The sequence below is a fragment of the Chrysoperla carnea genome, chromosome 2 (assembly GCF_905475395.1).
Source record: "Chrysoperla carnea chromosome 2, inChrCarn1.1, whole genome shotgun sequence".
Lineage (NCBI taxonomy): Eukaryota > Metazoa > Arthropoda > Insecta > Neuroptera > Chrysopidae > Chrysoperla > Chrysoperla carnea.
In genome coordinates, this window is record NC_058338.1 from 35,417,793 (window position 1) to 35,443,916 (window position 26,124).

Below are 26,124 nucleotides of genomic sequence, written 5' to 3' on the forward strand. Positions count from 1 at the left end.
TGCTTGTCAAATACCGTTTAAATAAATACATTTACCCTAAGCTGTTTCTTATATGTTGTCTTATAAAAGCCACATCTGAAGTACCTGCGAATATAAATTATTTCAAAATATCAATGCCAAAATACCAATTATGATTTTCATTCCATTAAAAATAAAATGTTTTGTATTATTTTTTACAAGTTAAATAATTAAAAATAAAAATTTATAAAAAGATACTTATATGTATGGAAAAACAATAATCAAGTATACAATTTTAAATAAAAAAGATACTTTACATAAAAAACATTTTTTATAATCTACATCATTAATGTTTTAAAACTCAGACATCTTGTATTTCATTTAATTTAAAATGATATTCGAAAGTGTATTCAAACTCAAGAGATTTTTCAAATTAATTTTTTTTTTAGTTTTTTGTAATACATTTTGTCTCACATTAGTTTGTGCTAAAATAAAACACTTTACAGGATGAAATATTTTTTAATAATAAAAATTGGATGTTATTAAAAAACCATGAAAACTATCATATTGATATTGAAGGAAAGATAACATATTGACGAATGATGTCAGATAATTTAATTATAATTTCATTTTTTTATTTTTCTTCCGTTCTAAACAATTTATTTTATAAAATTAATAATTATAGTTTAAACAACTAAAAATATGCTTTTGTAAGAAACTGAACTAAAAAGTAGAAAATAAATAATAGTTTAACAAACACCCCATGCTTTTTTACGATAAAATGATTTTTTTCTTAATCACTTTTTTTTTTAACAGAAATTATTTTCTACTTTTAACTTCAGCTAGGTACAAAATCGAATTTTTTAATTTTTCAAACTATTATTTAGTCATATTATTGAATGTTATCTGCGCTTCCACCATCAACAACCAACCTTTCGGTCATTGATAGGTGTGTGAAGTATCAATTCAATCCGACATTTTGAAGTGGGGGGAAATCATGTTGTGCAATTTTGAAACAGCCTATATAAAATTATTTTATTCTCAAAAAGTATAAAATATAGTTTTTTTCCATATACTTCTTTATATGTATTCATTTATTCTTGTATTTATTTGAAATTAGCGTCTAATCATTCAACATTATGTTATATACTATATAAAGTTTTTATACTTTTTTCCATAATTTGTCTTCATAAAAGCATTCATTTCGAATGTTATAATGACAGATTTTGTTTAATCACTTTTTATTTCACGAAGCACAATATTGATGATAATTATTGTTGTAAAATACAAACTGAAAAATGAAAAGTTCATGTTTATTGTGCGCATTGCTTATCGTACTTCAGTGCTTGGTCAATATTTATAAATATAAGGTATTAAATTATTATTTAAGTAGTATTTAATGAATAGTATTTAAGTAGTATTTTTGTTGAAAATTTTATCTTCTACAACTTTTATAATGAATGTTTATACGATTGAAGGTAACAGAAACGAGATATTCACGAAAAAATGTGAATTTTCGAGACCTTTGACCTTGAATATCATAGGACACGAACCTATGTGACTTGCTTGACCATATGTGACTTTTGAGACAACATTTGTACTATCAAAATAAAGGTTTGTACAAAAATTCCGTTAGATTCCGAGGTTGACCACTTATAATGACTAAGATGATCGGGTTATAATAAGTTTATCTAGTGAAAGTATTCGATAAATTAAAAAAAAAAAAACAAAGACAGTCTTTTAATTTTAATTCAATTGTACCTACAATTAAAATCACAATATTGTCACACGGTATCCCTTTCAAATCAAATTAATCACAGAGAAAAGCATTTATTTTGTATTGACGTTTCAAACTGTGTATAGGAGTTAGTTTCTTATAACTAACTAGAGATATATATTCTACACCATGTACACCATATACGACATAATATAAGTAAGTCGGTCAACTGAATGTAATTGCTCCCTTAGGATAACAAGTATTGTAAAAACAATGCGACTAAAATAACAATGAAATATCCCAAAATTAAACACAGACGACCCATAAAATAATCCAACACTAGCAAGCGTATAGTATACTATATAATATACAAGCTTTAATGAGTAAGACCTGTACAAACGCAAGACCAATGCCTTTCAAATTAAGCAAGGTGGCAACTTAAAGATTAAGGATTGATTTTTTTATATGTAGTTGAAATACGTATAAATCAATCACCAAATTTTCAGGGGAGGTGCAGGGTTTTAAAAATACCCTGGGTAAAAAAAACAAGAGTGAAAAATGGCATATTTTGAAATATTTTAATAACTTTCATTTGAAATAAAAAACACGAATAAAAAACAAGTGAATTGACTGAGTTAATTGTAGAAATACGATGTATAGACAATGTTGATTGCGAAATCGTTTGTTTTTTTACGCCATATAAGTAAAGAAAGATAGCCACTGGTAGAGAGACACATATACATGCATGTCACAAATACATAGCTGACATTCCATATATATTTGCGCCGTCACCGGTAAACAATGATGTTTACGCAAAAATTGTCATACAAAATTTTTTATTTTTGTTCTATCTCTAACGATTTACAAGATGGGTCCTACGTACCCAAGGCCCAATTGACCTATGTTGCTCATTTACGAACTCATCCCCAATTTGCTTGATATCTTTATTCGATTTGGAGTTATCGTGTGTACGGACGGACGGAAGGACAGACATTTCGATATCTGTGTTGATTTTCGAAATATCGAATATCAGTAATCTGAGTACCTATTATATTGTAACAAATTCTTAAATGTTTTATTTCAATTTTCGGAGTGTAAATAATTACTTGCTATCGGAAAGTTAACAAGCATATATACTTAATTTAACTTAATACTAAAAACATTTGGTGTTATTTTTTGTGTTGTGTTTTCCTAAGGAAAATTGTTCACTGCTTACGATAAAGAAACAAAAAAAAAACTAAATTACAAGTTACATTGTCATCAGTGTTAAACTTATTTTTTATATATAGATATAGTCTTACAAGATAAATAGGATTTTTGTAATCGGCCAACAATATTGAGAATATAAAATTTGTTAAGAAATCTTTAGCTGTGCAAATCAGAGTAAATGTTTTTTTATTAAAAACAAGTGAAAACAAACAATTGACTGAGTTAATTGTTGAAATACCATGCATAGACAGTGTAGATTACTCTATCACATTATATATCAATACATGTCACACATATATAACTGATATTCCCATATAAAACATACTATACAATTAATGCCTAATTTGCGCCCTCACAGGTAAACAGTGATGTCTACGAAAACATATTTCGAACAAAAGTTTTTAGCGGTATTAATTGTCCACATAGTATTAATTTTCAGCGATATAATATATGATATTTTGTTTTGAAAAACTCAGTCTATACATTAAATATATACTTTAGCTTTCATCATAGCTATAAGGAAAACGCAATATTTTTATTTTCTTGCACCCAGGTTTGGGTCATAAACCGACACTCACATTGAAACTCAACAATTTCCAACCAGGCTTAAATCAATATTGGCTTTGTTGTTTTTTTATACTGTGCTTATAAATTTCGTGATAAAGCACTTTGTATCTAATTTTAGTGATAATACTAACAAGTTTCTAGAAATATAATCGAAAATATGTATTGTAACTGTGGTAAATGATTGTATATTATATTTGTAATATAGCTCCACCACATTAAGAGAACAAGTTAACGCCATAATATCCGTGATTTTCGACGTATATACCTATTTAAGTTTAAGTTTTAGAGCTACTTCTCTACAAAGTTCTTAGATAACCAATATCTAACATTGTTGTAATTTGTTACGTTACACCAGTGATAAAATACCATTTATGAACAACAAGATACGATAAAATGTTTTAATTTTAACATGGAGCGAACTAAAGTTTTATCAATCAAATAGATGCCTTTAAAGTCCTTCTTCATTATCTATTCTTAGCAGAGATACAAAACGCGTTGGGAAATTTAAATGTTCGATAAAACATCACACGTTTACTTTGATTCTTTAATTTTAAAAATTTAAAATTTAAAATTTTAAAAATTAAAAAATTATTCTAAAAAGATGATTCTTATACTTTTAGGCTTGTTTCCGATTCTTTTAAATGGTTTTAACATGTTTTTATTAACTCGCTTTTTATATGTCCGGATAGAATTTTAATGTATCATGGAAACCAAAAACACGTGGCGCATGCAGCAGACACTACACTCATTATAGTTATATAATGCATGCGCCCTATGTTTTTCGTTTCCAATCTTACAAGTATTTAAATAGCTTTTAATTATTTTTTACTTTTTATTCCGTTATAGAATCATGAAAAATTAAAAAATTTAAAATTTTTTTTTTTATTTAATCTATATTATTTCAGTGTTTTTTCTCAGAAATTAGCCTACTCAGAGCTTTAGCACATTTCCAGAATGTATAAGGACTATTTAAGCGCTTCAAAAATAAATAAATATAACAAAAGTTGGCCGTAAAAGTTATCAGATCAGTCTCATAGTAATAAACTATTATAAAGCCATGGAAAAAAGTTCGGCAACAAATTATTTTCAAAAGGTTGGAGATAAATTTATACACTCGTTTTTATTAGGTTTTCTAATAAAAAGTCGTAGAATAATATACCTTAATGTTATACCATACAAAATATAAGTAATTAATACTAGTAGGTCAACGAATTTGACAAGCCAATACTATGACATTATGTCCGTTTTAAAATTTGAATTTCCGTTTTAGAAATTTTGAATTTCTCTCACTGTAATTAAAAAGATAATAATTACTGAAATAATGGTTTAGTTGAAATGTCCAGCCAATAAAGTTACGAAAAAAAAATATTTGAACAAAATTTAAATTTCATGAATATTCCCTATTGAGGTATAAAACTCTACCCTGTAGTATTTTCAATAAAAAAAATGAAAAACTTGACAAGAATGTAAAAATAATAAATAATCATTAATAACATGAATGAAATGAAATCAATATTGCAATAAATATTTTTCTTGAAGTTTTCTTTTCAGAATCTATCCTACTATATGGATGGACATGTTTTTATTTTTACTTTAACATTTTTTATGTATATTGATAATAAAAAACGACATAAAAAAACATCATAAATATATTTTGACTGTATGTTATGACTGTTCTGAATCCATTAATCATTAATATTTGTTATGGATCAAACATACACAATGTTACAAGTCAGTAATTTCATCGAAAGTATGCGTATGGTTTTTAAATTTTTAATATTTCAATGATTTTACAAATAAATGTTTCATTATTATTAATTGATAAAACGATTTTTAAAAATTGAATGCTTATAGTAATAAATTTCCAACATGCAATTTTTGAAATGTAACTAATATCGTTTAACGTACAAAAAAAATTTTCCCACTTACTAATCCAAATTTTACCAAGGTTATAAAGAAAATAATAGTTTAAAAAACTAAAATACGCGCTTTTGTAACAAGCTGAACTAAAAGGTAGAACATAATTTCTTTAAATTCAAGAAAATCATTTTATCGTAAAAAATAAGTGTGGAGTGCTAAATTTCAATTATTGTAAATATTTTATAAACAGATATTGGTAAAAGCAAAGTCATTTTAAAATATCTTAAAAAAAACCCCACGCTTTTTTAAGATAAAATGAATTTTTTGAATTCAAAAAAATTATTTTCTACCTTTAAGTGTGCAGCTTGTTACAAAAGCGTGTTTTTTAGTTTTTTCAAACTATTATTTATTTTTTGTTTATTAGACTACTATTAATTTATCAAAAATTCGGTATAAAATATAGTGGAAGCACAAATAAATGTATATATTATCAGATATAGAAATCGTTAATCTTGAAAATTCTGATTAGGAACTGTTTTCTTGATGATTTAATCGACATTATTGTTCAGTCATGGGAAGATATTTTCCTAATAGTAGGTATAATGTTCTGAATGTAGTTTGGAAGTGTCGAAAATGTAAAAGATAATAATTTCTACATTGGTTATTTAAACTTTATTACTATCTACGAATCCAAGTTCAATCATTCCCCATCACTTTAAATGAGCTATAATTACAATTTCATTCTCATTTATTCAAATATCTTCGAACCATAAAAATACTGCCAAGTTATTATTTTTAAAAGTTATTGTAAAGCAATATTGTTAATTCACCGTAAAATTTGTTTATCCACTATGGAAAAAACACAGGCTAAAAATACAAAAAATAACGCTCGAAGTTTTTGAAATCCTTATAACATGTTAGTTTTTTTATTAAAAAAATTTCTCAGTTCCTTAAAATAGATATAAAATTTTCGTAATATTTAGGATTTATAATATATATTTACTTCAAATTATTTCTTTCTTGTTACAGTGCGGCCGTTGTTGATTCGATTAAAAGGTGAAAATAAGCCATTATCTGCAGAGAATTCATATGAACTTGGTTGTGAAGTATGGGGCTCACGGCCGACGCCAACAATCACCTGGTGGAAAGGAAGTGTTGCGATGAGAAATACCCGCGAAATGGTAAATTGATTATATATTTTTTTCAAACGAATAAGATTTTGTTTTTAATTTTTTTCTCTCTGAATATTGTTTTTTATTTGAAGCATATTATAACAAAGTTTACCCTAATATTGAATGAAAGACATCGTCAGACCCACAAAAACACAAAAGTAAGCCTTTTCTCGTGTATGACATCTCTTGACTTGTGTTACTACTCATTCAGGAAATAATTACTCGCTAACTTCTCTTCCTAACACACGCCTCCTTCCGTTTTGGCATTCGTCGATCTACACATCTTTGTTAATTTGACCAAATTCACCTTGGATCTACCCTGAATGTGCTCCCTTATGTGATTTTACAACTGTGAATTTCTAAAACAAGCTTACTGCTCTTATTTATAATTTATTTGCGAATATCAGTTCGTTTTTAGAAAATTTTAACCTTTTGTTTCGCGTCGAATTGAATTCTTTAGATACAAGAGGGGTTAAGAAGATTCTTATCACAATATGCTCAAGTTATCGTTTTCAGAGGTCAGAGAGGAGCCAAGGTATACAAATTATTCGACTGTTACAAATATGTTAGTTGTAGCAGAAGTATAGATATAGTAGCTCTCTCGGATAAATAATAGAATCAATTATAAATTGTTACATGAAACGCAATAACGCAGTGATTTACAATAGCAATTTAATTAAATCACACCGTATAAAATCCAAATAATGTTCATATATTTCAATGAGTGTGTAATATGATATTCGTTAGCTTTGTGATAGAAGTATAGTATTTAGAGGCTGCTTTCATTAAGGCTGTTATGTACACAAATTTTTTATTGGCGTGAATCATTCTCAAATTGGCAAATTTTCTTTCATCAGTGTATAATTTGTATCACAGTACAGTCAAAGTTAACCTGAAGGATCTACCGATCTTTCTTCGAAAAACCCTTTCTACGGGCAACAAATAAAGTAGCCAATTCTGAGGACTATCCAAACAACAACTAGAGACAGCTGCTCTACTTTCAGGATATTTTCTGTGTTCTTATCGTAAGAGAAATGCCGCAGCCTCCTGTAACTATCATAAAATAAAAATTAATTCATTTAATTTGTTTATTAAAATACTCTCAATTAGAATCAGCCATATTTTCATTAAAAATTTGATAATAAAGCTTACATATAAATATTAGAAATATGTTCACGTCCATATGTATATTTACTACTAATATTCACATATATGTTATTAGTTTCCTTATTTTCCCAACCCGGTTAAATGTATAATATTGTATTCAAATAATATATAGAATGTTTCAAAATGACTTTTCAACGTTAATAACTGCAGCAGACCTCAAATAGTAAGGGCGATTTACTGGCGGTAATATCAAGCGTTTTACAAACAAAAACGTAACTAAGAAAACTAAAAAGAGTGGTGTATCTTTAAGTGGCATGACCTGAACAAAAATCAAGATACGAAAGTGAATAGTTTTCGAGAAAACGAAGAATTCCTTCTATAAATTCTTATATTTAAAATTTTATTTTCTTTATAATTTTATTGCTAGAAAGCAATAACAACGTAACCACCGTCTATTCCCTTGCTGTTTCCGGATGATAGGCCTGTAAGTTCCTTTGATCAAGTTCATGTGTAAAAAATCTCAATGCACAAGAACCCAGAAGCTTTTTACAAAGAATATTTCTAAAATACAAATGTTCACCCTATATTATAAAACATGATGATTTACATTATGCATACAATATGAAATTTGGCTCAATTATACTGTCTAACAAAACTTTCAAGTAAATGAATTTCTACAACTACCAATACTGAAACAACAAACTAAACAGCAAAACAACATAACAAACAACATATTCTATAAATGTTTCAAGCTTAACTGTTTAAATAATAGTTTCGGGGAAAGATTTTAGTTGCTCGGTTTGGAAAATATTTCATATATTATATTATTATATTACGTTTTTATTTTAAAATATACTATATAAAAGAAGTTAAAAAATACTGTAAATGACTCCACATAAAATTTTGTCTACGTTTTGCGTGTACATTCTTTGCAACATTTCGTTTCAAAGCTTATACATATAAAAAAACGAGTTCTAAACAAATTTAAACAAATAAATTTTTTGTTGTAACAAAATTTTTGATCCCTATTAAATGGGGTTGATATGATATTAGAAATCAATAAACCTACTCTTTGAAGCTTCCTACAAATTTGCAAACATAACTTTTATACTTTTGAAAAAAATCTCTGGAAACTAGACTTGGGAAAGTCACTCCTTTTCATTCTCCTAATATTATTAGATAGGTATGAAATTAGGCACTCTAGATCAACAACTTGAAGCTACATAATGTTTGGCAAACTTCTATCTTTCATAGCACGTGCCTCCTCCCCCACCGTAAGGTGGCTTATGAGACTTTGCTGTTGGTTTCGTAATTTATTACTTTGAACCATAAATCATAAAGGATGTTTTGCCAATACTGACAATCATTCAATTTTTCTAAGCAGGTTATTTTGCAGGTCTATATGTTTTCTAAGCAGGCTTTTTTATGATGTACTTGCATCAAACCACACATAGAGGTGAAAATGTGTGTAAAAGTTTATTTAAATATATGACGTACTTCAAAAAGCACAATTTTATTGTTGTACTGCCATTCATTTGTATTTTATGCACGCTCTACTGGCAAACTATAACTAAATGTGAATAGAACATTTTATTCGGGAACATAATATCATGCATCCACCTCCACATAGCAAAAAATTTTAGCCCACATTCTAACCGAGCGTTATTAAAACGTACAATAAAAAAAACAATATCTATCATACACGAATGAGTAACATACCCCCATTCAACTTGCTTCTCTGAATATTTTTACCTCATACATTGAAAGTTCAAACACATTTTTTATATTAATAATAAATAAGTTATTAAAAAACAATTTTTGAATTTTATTTCAAAAAAACTGAAAAAACGTATGAAACGTTCAACATTATAATAAATGTACTATATTTTCTATTATTGATTTGCTATTTGGTGACGAGAGACAAATAATTGGGAGCGAATGACGAACAACACCCGATAAACGATTAAATTGTCCTCAAAGAACTGTAGTTAACAAACCGATTCTCACGACTTCGTAAGCCAACTCTAAAAAGGTTGACAAAGAGATGCACTTTGCTCCATCCAGCGTCCCAAATAGTAGTGTCAATATCAGTGTTTTACCATGTTTAGCCGAGATTTTTGTTAATTTCAATGACTTTGCAATGCCCGATTTTTATAAATTAAATTATTTTAATACAATTAATTATTACAAAGAAGAAAAACACATGATAAGTAAGACGTTTTCTAGTGATAAATCCACATGGAAAAATCATGGTTTTATAAAGAATTTGTTTTGGAGGCGTAGAACTTCAAATTGAAATAAAGCACAGAAGATTGTTTTAAATCTGTGTATTTGAAACAAGAAATTGGCTGTATTTGACAGATAATTATATGACCTTAATGAATATGATTTTAGAGTTGGAATGAGATTTAGAATCCCAGAGTTAATCATAAAGCCAAAGAAACTGCAAATCCGTGATAACTTGACCCCATTAAAGGTATTGCCAACCCGTGGATCAGTGAATGAACGCAATCACAGGGAAAACCCAATTTTTCTAAACGAAACTTAGATAATATTCTGTTCACAATTATTATCTTCTCCAAATTATCTTAACGTGAGACTCACGGTTGTGACCGTACATCCTAACCGTAAACTAAATTAATTTAAGAGTAAAGGAGGGGTATCAATAAAGCCTCATTTCCGCACCAAAATAATGAAAATAACAAAGTCATGCGATTTGATGTTTTCTTTATATATCCTGTAAGGAGATAACGAGACAAGGAAACTTCTCTGAATCAACTTTTTTTAATCCATAGCAGACATAGTTAACTATTTCTAGGAAAACCGTGTTTACTTATTTTAAATTAACTCTTACTGATGTTATTAGTAAAAGTTTACTCTACCTAGGAAGACTCAACTCTTATAAATAATCAACTTTTCCTGTAACATATATACTCTTTGTAAAATGAACGTCCTCAAACGTCTCAAAAAAGAGATTAATAAACACTTAAAAAATGACACCGCACAAACAAATTGAAAACCTGTTTATAAAATATTAAAATTCTCAAATCATTGAATTTTTTTGAAGTTTTCCAAATGAAAGTAATAATAATTTATAAAGTGTGTAAACATTCAAATTTAAATTACCTATATTAAACGTTTTGTAAACCTAAACGATAACCATAAATATATTCATTACGAGATAATATTTATTTGTGTATGTATAAGTATACAAATATGATTGACCTCAGTCACCTGCAGCTATCAATATTAGACAATATTCACTGATATTAATTCCATAGGTTGATCTCACCAAGTTTTGGCCTTCTATAATTTTAAAAATGGTGCATTAATAATACATTTATATTGAGCACCTCAAGCTTGTAGGAATAGTCATGTATGAGTGACTCAAAGGCAAAACTATTTTCTACTTTTTGGTTCAATAAGTAAAAATTTTTGCTTTAAAAAGTATTTTTTATTTAAATTTTTATTTTAAGTCTAAAAAAAGCATGCATATCAAATATGGTGGAAGCGATAGGAAAATCAGGATGGCATTTACCTTACCATGCATTGTCATCGAAACTAAACGTGTATGCAAAATTTCAGCTTAATCGGTTAACGATAACTGCTTCAAAATTGTAAAATAGGTGACAATTATAGTCATTAAATAATAACACAAATAATAGAGATAAAGAATTCGACCTGAGCTTTAAAATATTTGAAACTCATTGAAAATTTGATTAGGTATATATAGGTAGTCGATAAGATGTATAGAGAACGTATAGAGAACTAAAATAGCAGTTTTCTGCAAATGGCTTGAAAGATATATGTTAAATGAAAAGGTGTAGCTGGCGTTTTTATTCTCATTTTTATTTTTGATACCACTCTCTAGCGTAAAAATTAACTGAGATATATCAATTTTTTCTAAATGTACCTACTTTTTTCACTTTCTGATAAAAATCCAAAGTATAAATTTATTTATTTAATTTTAAGTATAAATTCAATCGAAAGAACTGTAATATCACAATAAAGCTTTTAAATAGAAGGGCGATACTTGTTTATTTTTGTTCCTGTAAAAATAACACTGATCGAGCTTACGGCTCATCGACTGTAGCAATTTGTACGCCGAAAGTCAGCATTTAATTATTAATAATGGAAAAACAAAAAATTGTACAAACGAAAAGGGTGAAAACTCAAATTGCCTTTTTTATTTGTAAAAAGACTTCAAAATGAGCAGTAGTAGAAATTATGAACGTTTTAAGAGAATCTACCGATAGAAGAATCTTGATATTCAAAATTTAGTTGAACTTAATTTAAAATAACTTTTTTTAGTTAACTTCCTAGAAAATTAAACTTGTATTTTAATTACGTTTAAGATATTCTTTATTGTCTAATTATTCAACGAAAACTTAAAAAATTTTTGTTATATCAATCATTTAAATTTTATTGAAAATATAGAAATATTTTTCATTTTAACAATTCGTCAATAAAAAATAATCTCGGAAAAAGTTACTAATTGTACTAAAATCATCAGTTTTATCACATAAACTTCCAAGTATTAAAAAATAAAATTTTTTTTCTTTCATGGGGACTGATAGGGTATGCATACTTACCTCAACGACAAAAATCAAGCTTGAACTAATAAAATTATAATTTCTCTTTCTACATCTCAATAAACGCTCCAAATTTTAATAATTTTAGATCTCCTGCATTTCGTTCCAAAATATTTTTTTATTAAATATTTTAAATCATTGTGTAATGTTGTGGTACAAATTTCAATCACCCGTAAAAATCATTTGGTTTGTTTTTAAACGAATGTAAATATAAATAAAACTGAATTTTATTGAAAATAAAATAAAGTATTGAAATAAACATTAAATTTTGTATACATTTTAGAATTATGTAGAACAGGTAGCGATAGTACTATACAAAAGTGATATGTAAATTAAACAAATATCATATTCAATCTCTCATGATAGACATTTTCTGAATGTAAATATTTCCAAGTAACACAAGTAAAATTGGAGTGTATGTGAGTATATTTACCAATAATAAATCATCAAAATTAAGCTTATGTTTTACTACCCTAATAAATTTTTATTTTTTCGTTAAGAGAGAGGAGAATAGAATCAGTAAGGAGTGTGGAATAAGAATAAAAATTTTCATTTATGTATAGATTTTAAAAGTTATTTATATATAACAATACAAAAATTTTTCACTTAATAGCATTAATATTCCTTCATATTATGTATTTTTTTTTGACAATTCTAATATTAAAATGCTTTCTATCAAAAATCAAGCGCGTCTAAGTCGAAACAAAAAATTGATACACTTGCAAAATCTGACTGCAGATAGTGCCAATGCCCCAGCAAATTTATAAAACAATATTTTATAATCCAAACGTGAAATTTAAAGCTTAACGATGGAATTGTTATCTTCAAATCTTTATTTACCAGCTCTTGTTGAAGTCTTTTCCAACGCTAATAAATCGAGACTCGGATTGACAAACCTCTGCCAAATCTTGGTTAAGGGTAATGAACGCAGTTTCGTATTCATTTTTTTTCTGCTATAAAGAGTGTGTAAACAAATGTGTTCACATGCTAGATAAAACTTCAGTTGTGAAAAACCAAAATATTAAATATGTGTGACTGCTTTATATCCCGTAAGTATATAATATCAAAATGTCCTAGTTTTGAGCGAAGACCTGAAATCAACCTTGGGCCAATATCCTGTACCCAAAATTGACACGATTTTATCATTCGACGCAAATGAAAGACTGAGCCAATCATGGTTTCTAAGCTTGAATTTCAATGTTCAACAATTTCGAACCAGGCTTGAATAAGTATTTGCCTGATTATTATTTCTTCTACCGGAAACAATCTGGGTTTTCATGGGGGCATGACATGCGCACCTAGATATTAATCCACCTGTATTAACAAATATATTTGTTTTCTAAAACTTGGGGTTTATTAGCCCATAAATATTAAGCCTATAGCGAAAATTGACCCTGAAATACAGGAAACGGGCTGCTATAGGTCTCTCCAAAAGCAACGGGGTGGGATCATCTCTCAAATTGAAGGTTTTAGACGGCATTTGTTCCAAAAATATTTGTGACGCAAATACAAGCAATATATTGTTGCTAAAGGCTGACACAGTTTTCAAAACACAGATATAAACATATGTAAATTAGAACTACGCATTAAAATAAAACTTGAATGAAGTAAATTTTAAAGAAAAAACAGAGAAAAGAAAACTTGTATATTTGTACCTAAATATGTATAAATCATTTATTAGCGTGTCTGCAAATTTTATCGACTATTGCCGATTGAATTTTTATCAAAATTTAATATATAGTGAAATATATGTTTAATCCTACTTTATCATATTGTTTATACATCCTTTTGTAAGAAATTAAGAACTTAATTTAATAACCTGTCAATGAATGGATAAATATTAGTAAATACAATTTATTTCTTTAATATGAATATTATTCTTATTAATCTTTTCTCAGACTGATCCTGATGGAAATAAAACAACAAGTATACTGACGTTTGTTCCAACAATTGACGATGGTGGAAAATATCTTTCATGTCGAGGTGAACAATCATTGATCCCTGACAGTGGAATTGAAGATGGTTGGAAATTAGATATATATCGTAAGTTTCTCTTACAGTTTACCTTTTTGTATGAAATATAATATGGATTATACACAAAAGTATATCACTATTGTTAACATACACTGTGTCTCTTAAAGAATGAACCTATTTTATAAATAATCGTCATTCCTTTCAAAAACATTAATTCAGTATATCATTAAGAAATTACTTAAGGAACCACATCTGGAGTTTTTCTCGTTCCTATGTTACTTCTAAAACTCTAAAGTCTTTTAGTCTTTATACACATTATATATGTAGTACTTGGATGACCGACCTTTGCTTTGTTAAAGAGACACAAATTTATCACAAATATAAGAACCGTTTAAAATGTCTTCATGCAAATGTCAAATTGAATGTCCCGGTAATGCACTTTATTTCGTTAACTACGATATACACCAATAGATGTCAAAAAGATTCATATTTTGCAGTGTATGTTTCAGTTTAATGAAATCTAGCTAGATCAATTTTTCGCCCCAAAAAACCCTTGTATACTCATTTTCATAAAAATCGTTGGAGCCATTTCCGAGATCGTTGATTACTTAATTTTATTTTTTAATTTATAATTTCGATGTAGTAACTTTTTACACATTTTTTCTGTGTAGTTTTTACAGACAGCGGCCACAGATTTTCAAAGTTAAATTGTATATAAAACAAGCTTTAAATTGATAATTTTTACTATGAATTATTATTATGAATACGATCATGTAAAAGTACTTTCAGAATCAAAAATGCATTGAAGACTACAATCAAAAGTTTAGGTTGATTGGAATTAGTGCTCGTATAATTTGGATTTATCATTTTTCTCAATATCCACTTGTAATTTAATTTTGAACTAACATAAAATATAGAATTTTTTGGCATTCAAAATTTCTGTAAATATGAATGAATTAATCTGCCCAATTGCATAAGTTTGTTGCATGAAAAAATAGGGCAGGTGCATTACTAACACTAACCAAACGTCCAATTTATGTAAATTTATTTCTCTAGGCATTTTGTAAACAAACTTGAATTACTGATAATATTTATTTTAGATGTACCTGTGGTCACATTAGAACTTGGAAGTAATTTAAATGGTAGCACCATTAGAGAAGGTGTAGATGTTTATTTCGAATGTAATATCAAATCAAACCCTTGGGTGTATAAAGTTAGTTGGAGACACAACGTAAGTATATTTTTCTAAATTTACTGCACAATAATTTATTTAATATATGTCTTTTATGAAAAATTTAAAATCCCATACTTAAAAATCCTATAATTTCACTCATGCATCGATGAAATATACAAGAAACTAGAGATGCCATCTTTCCAGATTTGATCGGAAAACTAGTTTCATTTCTCCCAACACCCGATATCAATAAAAATCAATTTGGATTTTTTGTTTCATATTAAGGTAAATTCGACAGTTCTGAGCAGTTTTTATTTTAAATTATTTGAAGAATATTTACTAAATTTTTAATTATGGAATTGATTCGGTAATATAGCTACATTAATTTCACTATCTCCCGACTTTTTGGTTGATTTACCGACTTCCCGGTAATTTGAGATAGCAATCCTATACAAAAACCAAAATAGTTTAAGAAATAAAAAGATTAAATGTGTCTATGTATTAAAATATATATTGTTTTGTGCAGAGAAGATGTCTAAAGTGCATTTCTACCTAAATAAGAGCAAAAATGAATACTAGAAAGGACTTAAAATACTTAAAATATTTATTATTCTATATTTAAAAGAGCAAAAAATTCATTTTCTTCATCTATAATAGTAGCTCTACAAGATGTTGTTTATTAGTTCTGCGATAATTGGATAGAATTCCAGGAATTCATTTTATAAAAGTGTGATTATGAAACTTTTTACTAATATACTTTGTTGATTATATTTTCAGGGAAAAATATTATACAATAATATTGAACAAGGCACCATTGTTAGTAATCAAAGTTTAGTATTACAAGGTGTAACAAGAGCACGAGCAGGGCTTTATACATGTGTTGGAAGTAATCATGAAGGAGATGGCGAAAGTAATCCAGTACATTTGGATGTCAAATGTTAGTGATCTATGAAATACCTATAAACTTTAGAATATTAAAATTTTTAAACATATTTTTTTAGTTGCTCCAGTTTGTCGACCAGGCCAACCTAAAGTGTATGGTGTTGCCAGGCAAGAAACAGCACGTATTACATGTGAATTAGAAGCAAATCCACAAGACTTACAATTTACTTGGAAATTTAATAATACAGCTGATACAATTGATATACCACAGTCGTTAATTGCCATGGATCGTACACGTAGCCAAGCGGCGTACACACCCATGACTGAATTGGATTATGGAACTCTTATGTGTTGGGGTAAAAATGAAATTGGCATGCAAAAAGAGCCATGCGTTTATTATATCAATCCAGCCGGTAAATTGTATTTTCGTTATTAATACATTGAGTATTTTATGTAGCCGTACTGTCATTTGAAGCCCGATAGCCTTCTGTATTTGTTTTTGAAATTATGCTAGTTGCTATTTTCTTTAAAGTTTCATTATTCTTATAATTTTGTAAACATTTTTGACCACTTATTTGCTACAATATGATCCACCAGAAGTACTATATCAATATAGATTATGTTAGATCAGAAATCCAAATATACAAAAGGTTTGTATTACGCTGAGTTTAATCTATTGAATTCTTTAAAGCTGTTCCCTGAGACAAATTTCATTGTCGCCACATATTATACGGATTTCGATCTCCTCTTTATGGCAAGATCCACATAAATCATTCCCTGTAAGATTAACTTTAAAGCATATGCTTATTGAATTGATAGTGACCAGTTGAAATTGAAGTCAGTATGTTTACTCAATTGGTTGTTTCCTGGTTGTAACCATTTGTAAACCGTTTTTTCCTTAGAAGCTCTTAATTTAAGCACCTATATTGTCTTGACCATACATTTTCCCCAAAAAATTATTTTTTGGTTTTATATTCTATCAGTTTTTGTATTTTATATTTTGTTGTTTCCAATCTATTCTCTATCTATCTGACTGCAAGAGCTGTCACAGTGGTGAGGAGGAGGAGACAATGTCTCATCTTCTCTGTCACTGCCCAGCTCTTGTCATGAGGAGATGGACCTAGACTTGAGCCAGCCTCTCTTTGACGACCTCTCCGACCTAAAGTCCGTCGACGTCAAAGCTCTCCTGCTGTTCTTAAACAGCTTCAAATGTGTCCCACCCTAGGACAGCCACTCTAAAATAACCTAACCTAATCATCTATTTTCTAAAAAATGGCGCTAGGTTGTTTAGTAAATAAAGTACTTGCACCTATTTTTGGTCAATTCCTGAATGTTCATATACCCAGCCAACAACGGCGATATTTCTGATTTCTGACTATCGGATAATATTTCTTTCTTTCCCAATGGGCTAAATTAGCATAGATTTCGAATGAATTTATTATGATAAACAAACATAATTGTAATAATTTTGATACAATTTTTAGGCAAACCAGATGCATTACAAAATTGTACATTATTAAATCAAACATTTGATTCGTTACAAGTTGAATGTCTTGAAGGATTTAATGGTGGATTGACACAAGAATTTGTAATGGAAGTATATGATATAACACAAAACCGTAAACTTGTTACTAATGTTACATCACGTACACCATATTTTGCGGTTGGTGGCTTAGAATCAGGATTAAGTTTCGATATTGTTCTATTTGCCACAAATAAAAAAGGAAGAAGTGATTTTACGGTATTACAAGCATTCACATTACAATCAGCTGAAAAACATACTGGTAACTATATTATTGTGTAAATATTATATATGTATCGGATTTCATTTTTTATCAGTTTTGTTTAGTTTCTTTTTTTTTTTTGTAGAAAATAGTTTTTTTTTAGTTTTTTAGTATTTTAAAATAACAAGATAGACAATTTGTTTGAATATACTAAAACAATATTTATTTAAATATGAATTATATCAATGCAATGCAACTTTTTATAGTAATAGGGTAGTCTACTATTTTTGAAAAAGTACCTCAAAATGTTGATTTTGCTAATAAAAAGCCACCAAAAATTTATTTCGGAAAAATACACACGCCCTCTTGCCAAAAACTTAAATTAAATTTTAAACCTTTTTTAAACTGTCAAAAACGCGGGCATCCAATTTGATGACGTAATATGGGTATCACTGTACGAAATAACACAAATAATTTTGACAGATATATTCATAGACATCTGATTATAATATAAATATCAATACTTATCTATGTATATATTATATCCAACTGTCTACACTGAACTAACTGATGGTCTATGGCTCATACCGCTATGACCTCACAGTAGGGCTTAACCGTGTTTTAGGTCACGTGATATACAGTTTAAAAATTACGATTTTTAATTTTAATATTTTATAAGAAAAAAGTGCTTTTATGACTCGAAATCAGTATATTTTTACATAAATTTTAACTTTTTTCAAATTTCATGATTTATTTTTGACTAACGATAATACCCTATTATGTTCAAAGAAGTATACAATTGAATCAAAAGACGACATACAAAGTTTATATGAAATAGCTCTCAGGTAAACTGTCTCAATTTTTGATATGTTATAGTTTATGCATTCTAAATAATTGACTCAATATACTCCAAGAAAAACAATGAGTAGTATTGGAAAAATTAACCATTTCCTCCATCGATAAAGCAATGCTAATCTCATTTCAATCTACACGGTAAGAAATGCATAGCGTTTATTACAATGGCGGTATGGTATAGGAACAGATACTCAAAAATTATCTGATAATCTAATATAATATAAAAATGAATCGCTGAATGTGCTAAGCGCAAATTTCGAGAGCAGCTGAACCGTTTTCGCTAATTCTTTTTTATAATATTCCTTGAAGTACGAGGATTGTTCTTACGGAGAGAAAAATTTAAAAAGTTGCCTGAAAAAGTCTAAAAACAACACTTTTCTATATACCCAGAAGATTCGTAATAATAATTAAAAGTCAATTGAACTTTAATACCATACCATAAAGTTTAAGTTGTTAGTAGAGGGGATCCGAGAAAGCAAAACAATTGAGTAACGCTAGTATCGTATAGGAAAAAAGAATCGACAGTTAGGCGGTACGAAGTTCGCCGGGTCAGCTAGTACTCTATATAAGTAAGATCCATAAGCTTTGGCATGATTTACTATAACGTATTGCAAATAGCGCCATAGATATGGATCTTACAATAATATACCATACCAGCATTGTAAGAAACGCCATGCATTTCTGAATTTCTGATCGTGTTGGTAGTTTATGATATTTTGTTGTGGCAATGTTTAAAATGTTATTTGAATCAATAAAGGTAACAGTACATTTTATTTAAGTTTTGATGAAAAAAATTTGCTATTATTTTCAGTTTTTATTTGTATATTTAAACAAATTGTCACGGTATGTTATCTAAACACTTGCCTTGTATAAAAATCTGTAAATGTTGCCACGATAATTTGTGAGAGTTATCATAAATTAAAATAATTGTTTCAACATTAGACCTCCTGTTTTTAACTAAATTATTAAACAAAAATATATGCTAGGAAAGTAAAAATTTTTTTAAATAAATTGATTATATAATTACTCTAAAAGGTGATACCGAAAAACCTGATCCACCACAAAATTGTAGTGTTGTACATCACACTATAAAAAGTGTTCATGTAAGCTGTATCGAAATTTCAACAACATCGTCCGATCAATATCAGTCATATGTAATGCAAGCGTTTGATGCAGATAGCCGCCATTTATTAGGTAGCACGACGTCATTAAGTGCAGAAAATCTACAAATAACGGATTTGCCGCGTGAACAAAGCGGTAGTCTAGTACTATCGATAAGATCATTTTCATCAAGGGCAACCAGTGATGCAACAGTACTTTATTCGGCTCCAATGATGTCAAATAAACATCATCGTGGCGGTAAGCCATGTTCAAATATGAAATTAATAATCGGCTGTATATTTTTATTATCAAATTAATTCTTACATATATACATACCATAATAATTGTGACTGTATTTTCTACAATAGCCTTTTGAAATATATAATCAGGCTATGCTTTAAAATTGTGGAGAATATTTACGGGGCGAGTCTTTGGACCATTTTACGAATACCACCTCTTTTATAAATTTTTTAAATATCACTTTTTGTTAAATAGAACAAAATACTAACATGAGGCAATTTTTCTTGTTGTTACGAATTGAGCATGTCAATACGTTTCGATTAATACATTGCCTTATTTACTCGCAATGCTCAGACCAAACAGCATGATCGACCCCTACCTCAACTTTAAAGAAGGCATCCACTTAGCCTAAAAGGAGGCAAATCAAGGATTTTTTTTATCTAAAAAGGGACTATCAGGAGTTTTTGACCTATAAAAAGACTTAATTTTGAAAAAGATCGGATTTTAGACATAGGCATTAACCAGCTAAATGTATATGCTAGATAATAAATATATAGTCCAGATTTAAGGGAGGCCAGTTCAGAATCAGTTAAATTAGATACCTATCTCACCTGAACTTTTACACGGTATCATCATTGAGCCGCGTTCTGTAAAAGTGAAAAATTTGTAAAGTCTCTCATGATTATAAAATTTTAAACACAATATTCACTTACACGAGGTACTAGTAAAACTAATAACTGATTCAAGCAATGTTTATTAATAATTGACAGATTTTTAAACACGTGAAACAAGTATAACAAAAAATACTCTCAGTATAAAAATGTTTGGTTAATTATCATTCAGAAGTTTATTTTACCGGTTAACCAAATACCTTACCGGTAAATAACTAAAAGATTGCCCTCTCTAAATGATAGTGTCATGAAATTTTGAAACACCCAGTATAAATAAAACAGTCTTTTTGTCGGTGATATTGCAATTTATTGTTCTTACCAGCCTCGCAGATTATAGTCTTCGAATCTGATTCGCATTCACTTTCATTTGAATAAAATATTTTTTCGTCAGTATTTTCGAAATTTTTATGCAGGGCAATATTATTTTGGATCTATTTCATAAAAGAGTAATATGATTTATATTCCGAAAGTTAGGATCGCTTACACCATACCATTATTTTCGATCACGAGTGATATTTGAAACAATTTTAAAGGAATAAGTATTTTACTAAACGACTCATACCAATCTTCGCTTAAATTTATTCCACATATTTTAAGTTTATACCCTGTGTATATATTTAATAACAATGTAAATGGTTGTGGAGCATGGATTTGTTCTGGTGGAGGATCTTGTCGTGGCCAGTTTTGTTCTCTACATAGCATGAAATTTACCATAATTAAATATATCATTAATTCATTTTATTATATAGAAATGTCAGTATTTTTACTCATTTTAATTTTTTCATGTTTAAGTTTTTTTGAATTTCTATAAATTGAAATTTCGCTTTACTTTTCACATATATATTTTACGTACGTAAGCAAAACTCTTTATTACGGTCCTTTACTCTTAAAAACACTAAAGTTATAGTTATTGAACACTAAAGTTAAGTTTATTTCAATAACTATGTCTCAACTCGAAGTCAACAAAAGTTCATCCTTATATAACACTAAAGTTATTGTGAAGAATCCAATGCAAGATATTTTAATTAAATTAAAATGGTTAATAAATATAACTCCTGTGGTTATCAATGCAATAAATAATTTCCATTATTGCATTGCTAAAGAATTTCATTTTTCGCGTAAACGGCATTATATAACATTTTACTATTTCGAAATATATAATCGTAGGGGAGCTGGTGACCATTTAGTACAGCCAAAATTTGAAATTTATTCCTGACCGTATCAGTTTTTTTTTTTATTTATAATCATATTTTATAAAGAAAAATCTCTATAACACTGCAAGTATCGATAGTAGAGAGTTTTCACTGTACATATTATGATAAGTGTAATTAAAAATAAATTTTAATTCTTTATAAACTAATTTTAAAAGATTTGTCCCTTATTTCATTAAACTAATTGCATTTGTTATCAGTTCTTTTAAATAATATTATGTCGCTTTGTTTGTTTGTCTACTATTTATCTATTATATCAAATATTTCAGTAAATATCGATAAATTTTTAGCAATTAAATTTTTTGTTCGCAAGTACATGCATTGTATACAAGACTTTCCATTAAAGAAAACATTCCGAAATATCGAAATTATAGAGACAATAAAGTATTTACAGCCGGTATCTTATTATTCGCCCTTGAATGTTTTAGCCGTCTTTTTAGCCGTTTTCATTTGCACATGATTCTTAACTTCAGCGTTTTTTACAAGCTTCTTATTTGCATCTTTCTCTTTTAAGTCTTTTCTCATTAGTTATTATTTGTTTTTATTTCAATAAAAGAAAATAGCATTCTTTTATACCCCGAACTTTTGGCTTCAGCAAACATAATTTTAAATGAAAATCTAAACCATTAATAAAAAAATTAAAATACTTTTAAAATTCAAACCCGTAACAACACGCGCAATTTACATGAATCCTATATTATGAAGAACGAAGAATGCATAAATAAATAATTCTGTAGGTACTTATCACGAATCTTTTCTTGCTTCAGTCTCCATAAATCTAAACCATACTACATACATGTTAAGAGGTTTAACCTTAAATTGAATATCTTAATGACCCTCGGAACCTCCGCTCCCAAGCGCTGAAAAAACTATTCCATTTGAATCTAAACCCTGAAATCCCTATAATGTTGAATAGCTTTCTAAACATAGAAATTGCCAGATTGAGAAATTATTCGCAATCTCAAAGACAAAAGTTCAAGGAAAAACTTGGTGCGTGATGAAAAGCGAAAAGGACGGCTAGGTAGGAACATTCATTTTTTTAGATTCGGGTTAAAAATGTTTAAAAACGATTAAAAAAAACAAATTTTGTATAAAATGTATGTGACAAAAGAATTTTTTTATTTGTGTCCTATATTTTAAAAATATTTTCATCGCCTCATTTTGTAAATATTTTCATCATTTATTTATCACCATCATTATCAAAATAAAGAAACATTTATAACATTTCTATATAATATTGAGAATCTTAATGTCATTAATACATTATTTAATATCATTAACCAGTAATATCATTAATTGGCCCAATCAATATATTAGGTATACATTTTGTTTTGTGAATGGTAAAATACAATAATCATCAATAACTTTACGCAAATATGTAATTAATAGCTGCACTAATGACTAAGTGTTTAAATAGAGTGATTGTCTAATACCTACCCTTGTAATCATTTTATATACGGCATCATCTTTAATACATCAAATAAAAGCATGCATAACAATTATACAACATCGTAACATTCCTGATATCCTTGCCTAGAATAAAGAAATGTGCTCAATTGATGAAGAAATATGACGGAGACGGACGTAATCGAACCCATCACCTGTTACATACCGAGAGCAAACACTTTAACTTCTACGCTACCAAATAAAGGCATGGCATTTAATGGCCAAATAATTAATCATATGTGCACACTGTATTCACGTCTTTGTATTTTTACTTTCGATTTCTAATTTACCAAACTAGTATTAGCATAATACAAACAGTTTTACAGTAATGAAATCTTTTCGCGTTCGAAAGCGTATTATTCATGGATCTTTTGTGACCCTGGCAGAGCTCAAACTCATTCGAATCTGACATAGCTTTGGTTACTCCAGATATTCCTGATCACGGTTACGGTCACGATTACTTTTTCGTTACTGTCGTTCGATGAGCAGACTCGTTATGGTTAAAGTGCGAACTTTCCAGTCACGAGTTTGATTGTAAAAGACTTTGGCGTGTTTGGTAGTTTTTTTTCTGCTTGCAAATGATTTAAGACAATCAACTTATTGGCACCAGGTAGCATTGGCAGTGTTTTGCGTGTCTTATAACAACAAACCGCGTTAAATGCTTGGTATTATAAGACTTTTAAATTTTTACAAACACATTAGCTCAAATATGAAGTGTGTCCACATATATATCTTACAAACTACGATATTTCGACCATGTACTGCCCTGATCCTGATGAATTATACTTGAGCTTTATCTGAACTTTGCCAGACCTTACACCCGCAGTGAAAAGGCAAGTATTCGTTATTGATGAAGTAACTCAACTTTTAATACAGCAGAAAATCTGATGTATTGTTGATAAACACCTCCATCATCAAAAGCTCGTGGCACGATAGGTGAGCAGCTTCAGTAACGCTTCGAGATGTCGAAATTCTACAGCCAACAACAGATGAAAAATTTCTTAGTACTCCCGCCAACCAACAGGTCCTGGGAATAATGACTTCTAGCTTGATGCTCGCTTAAGGTGAAGCTAGAAGTCATTATTCCCACATTTTTATAAGCAATAAGGATAACATTCAGCCTCGCAAAGTTGTTTTTTCAAATAACTTTTCAGAACTCTCTTTTTTCAAATACTCAAAAATCTGTTTCACCCGCATATTTTTAAATGTTGTTCATGCTTTTATTAATAATTTACCCACCTACAAGAAACATAGGTTCACAAATTCAGCAATAAGTTCCTATTTAATTAACGTTACATACATCATATCTGATATGTCTTCTATTAAATGTAAAATATTAATAATCATATTTAATCGTAAAATATAATCTTTTATAACGTAAATATATTTTTAAAATATAGGGTAGATGCTTAAATAAAAGTATTTGTACATAGAAAACTAAAAGAAATCTTTTTAGAAAACTACTTCATGGCAATATTAATTGTGCTTCTTTATTAATATGTTCATATGCAGTAGAATTTTGAATAATTGTTAGTTTGTACAAATTGATTCACGTAAAAAATGGTAGTTTAAAATATGAAAAAATTTATCTTTGTGGGCTAATTTGCACTTATTATTTAAAAACTGCTGTACCGCACATGGCATACCTGGTGGATGATAAAAACTATACCAAACTTCGTAATTGAATCTAGAAATAACCTCAAACAATAACATTTAAACTAGTTTTAAGCGAGTTATTAATTAACAACTACGCCCGCATTATGAATTTAGTTAACTATTTTTCTTTCACCTACGTATATGTAAATGCTAGTTAAAACTATTTCGTCGAGAGTACAAAGTTAAAACAAGTGCCCATTGCAAAGTTAAATCAACATCAATTAATGACTATTAGATTATTGCACTTAAGCGTTAGATAATCAAGGCTTTTACACATTATATCTTTACTGCTTTCTTACCAGCTTCTTACTATCAAAATCCAAAGGTCGGATGTACCTATAAATATTCTATTACTTTTGTTAAACAATTGTGTATTTTTGACTCAAATGCCCCCCCCCCCGCCAAATCATTGTTGTTCCAATCATTAAAAATATATTAAAACTTGGTTATCCGTATGCCTATGGTAGCGAGTTCGATTCCCACCGTTGCAACAATTAATATAATAGTTTTGATATATACTGCCGAAATAATTGAGGAGGTGATAGTCCGTGGATTATTAGCGAAAAGGTAGTATCACAATGGGCCTTATGGTCTAAGTGTGTCCCTTGTGAACAGTCAATAGAACCTAGCCTAAACTAAGTCATCTTTCAAGATGGCTAGCAACTAAAGACCTTATTTTGTTAGTATTGATAAAGCATGGACATGGACATATATAATAAATAACGTAACCTGATCGTCGAGATTTTAACCCTCTATTACCGTATTTTCTATCTGAAAGTCTTCATTTTAGCGTAAATACCAATAATGTGTCTTATAAAAGCCAGTAAGTACTGTAAAACGCCAATTAACTTTTCCTAATTTTAAATTTGCCTAATCCTTCAAAATAAGATAACTATCATCATTAACTTGGCTGTCTTTAGATCACAAGTTTTTATTTATTTAATTGTTAACTTTCGTGAAACAATCTGTACAACTACCTATAATCTGTTCTATTATATTTTCTAGTAA

The 26,124-nt window shown here is 28.7% G+C and overlaps 1 protein-coding gene across 2 annotated transcripts in view; it reads left to right on the forward strand.

Annotated features, from left to right (window-relative positions):
* Window positions 1-26,124, forward strand: part of LOC123292210 (titin-like) — a 152,685-nt gene that overhangs the window by 123,752 nt on the left and 2,809 nt on the right. Inside the window, exons 2-8 of one of the 2 annotated variants that reach the window (XM_044872776.1) lie at window positions 6,341-6,492; window positions 14,081-14,225; window positions 15,257-15,387; window positions 16,108-16,267; window positions 16,332-16,625; window positions 17,697-17,996; window positions 19,827-20,150. In XM_044872776.1, the coding sequence (XP_044728711.1) occupies window positions 6,341-6,492; window positions 14,081-14,225; window positions 15,257-15,387; window positions 16,108-16,267; window positions 16,332-16,625; window positions 17,697-17,996; window positions 19,827-20,150 (1,506 nt within the window). The remainder of the gene's footprint in view (window positions 1-6,340; window positions 6,493-14,080; window positions 14,226-15,256; window positions 15,388-16,107; window positions 16,268-16,331; window positions 16,626-17,696; window positions 17,997-19,826; window positions 20,151-26,124) is intronic. The other variant, XM_044872777.1, reaches the window with a different exon arrangement.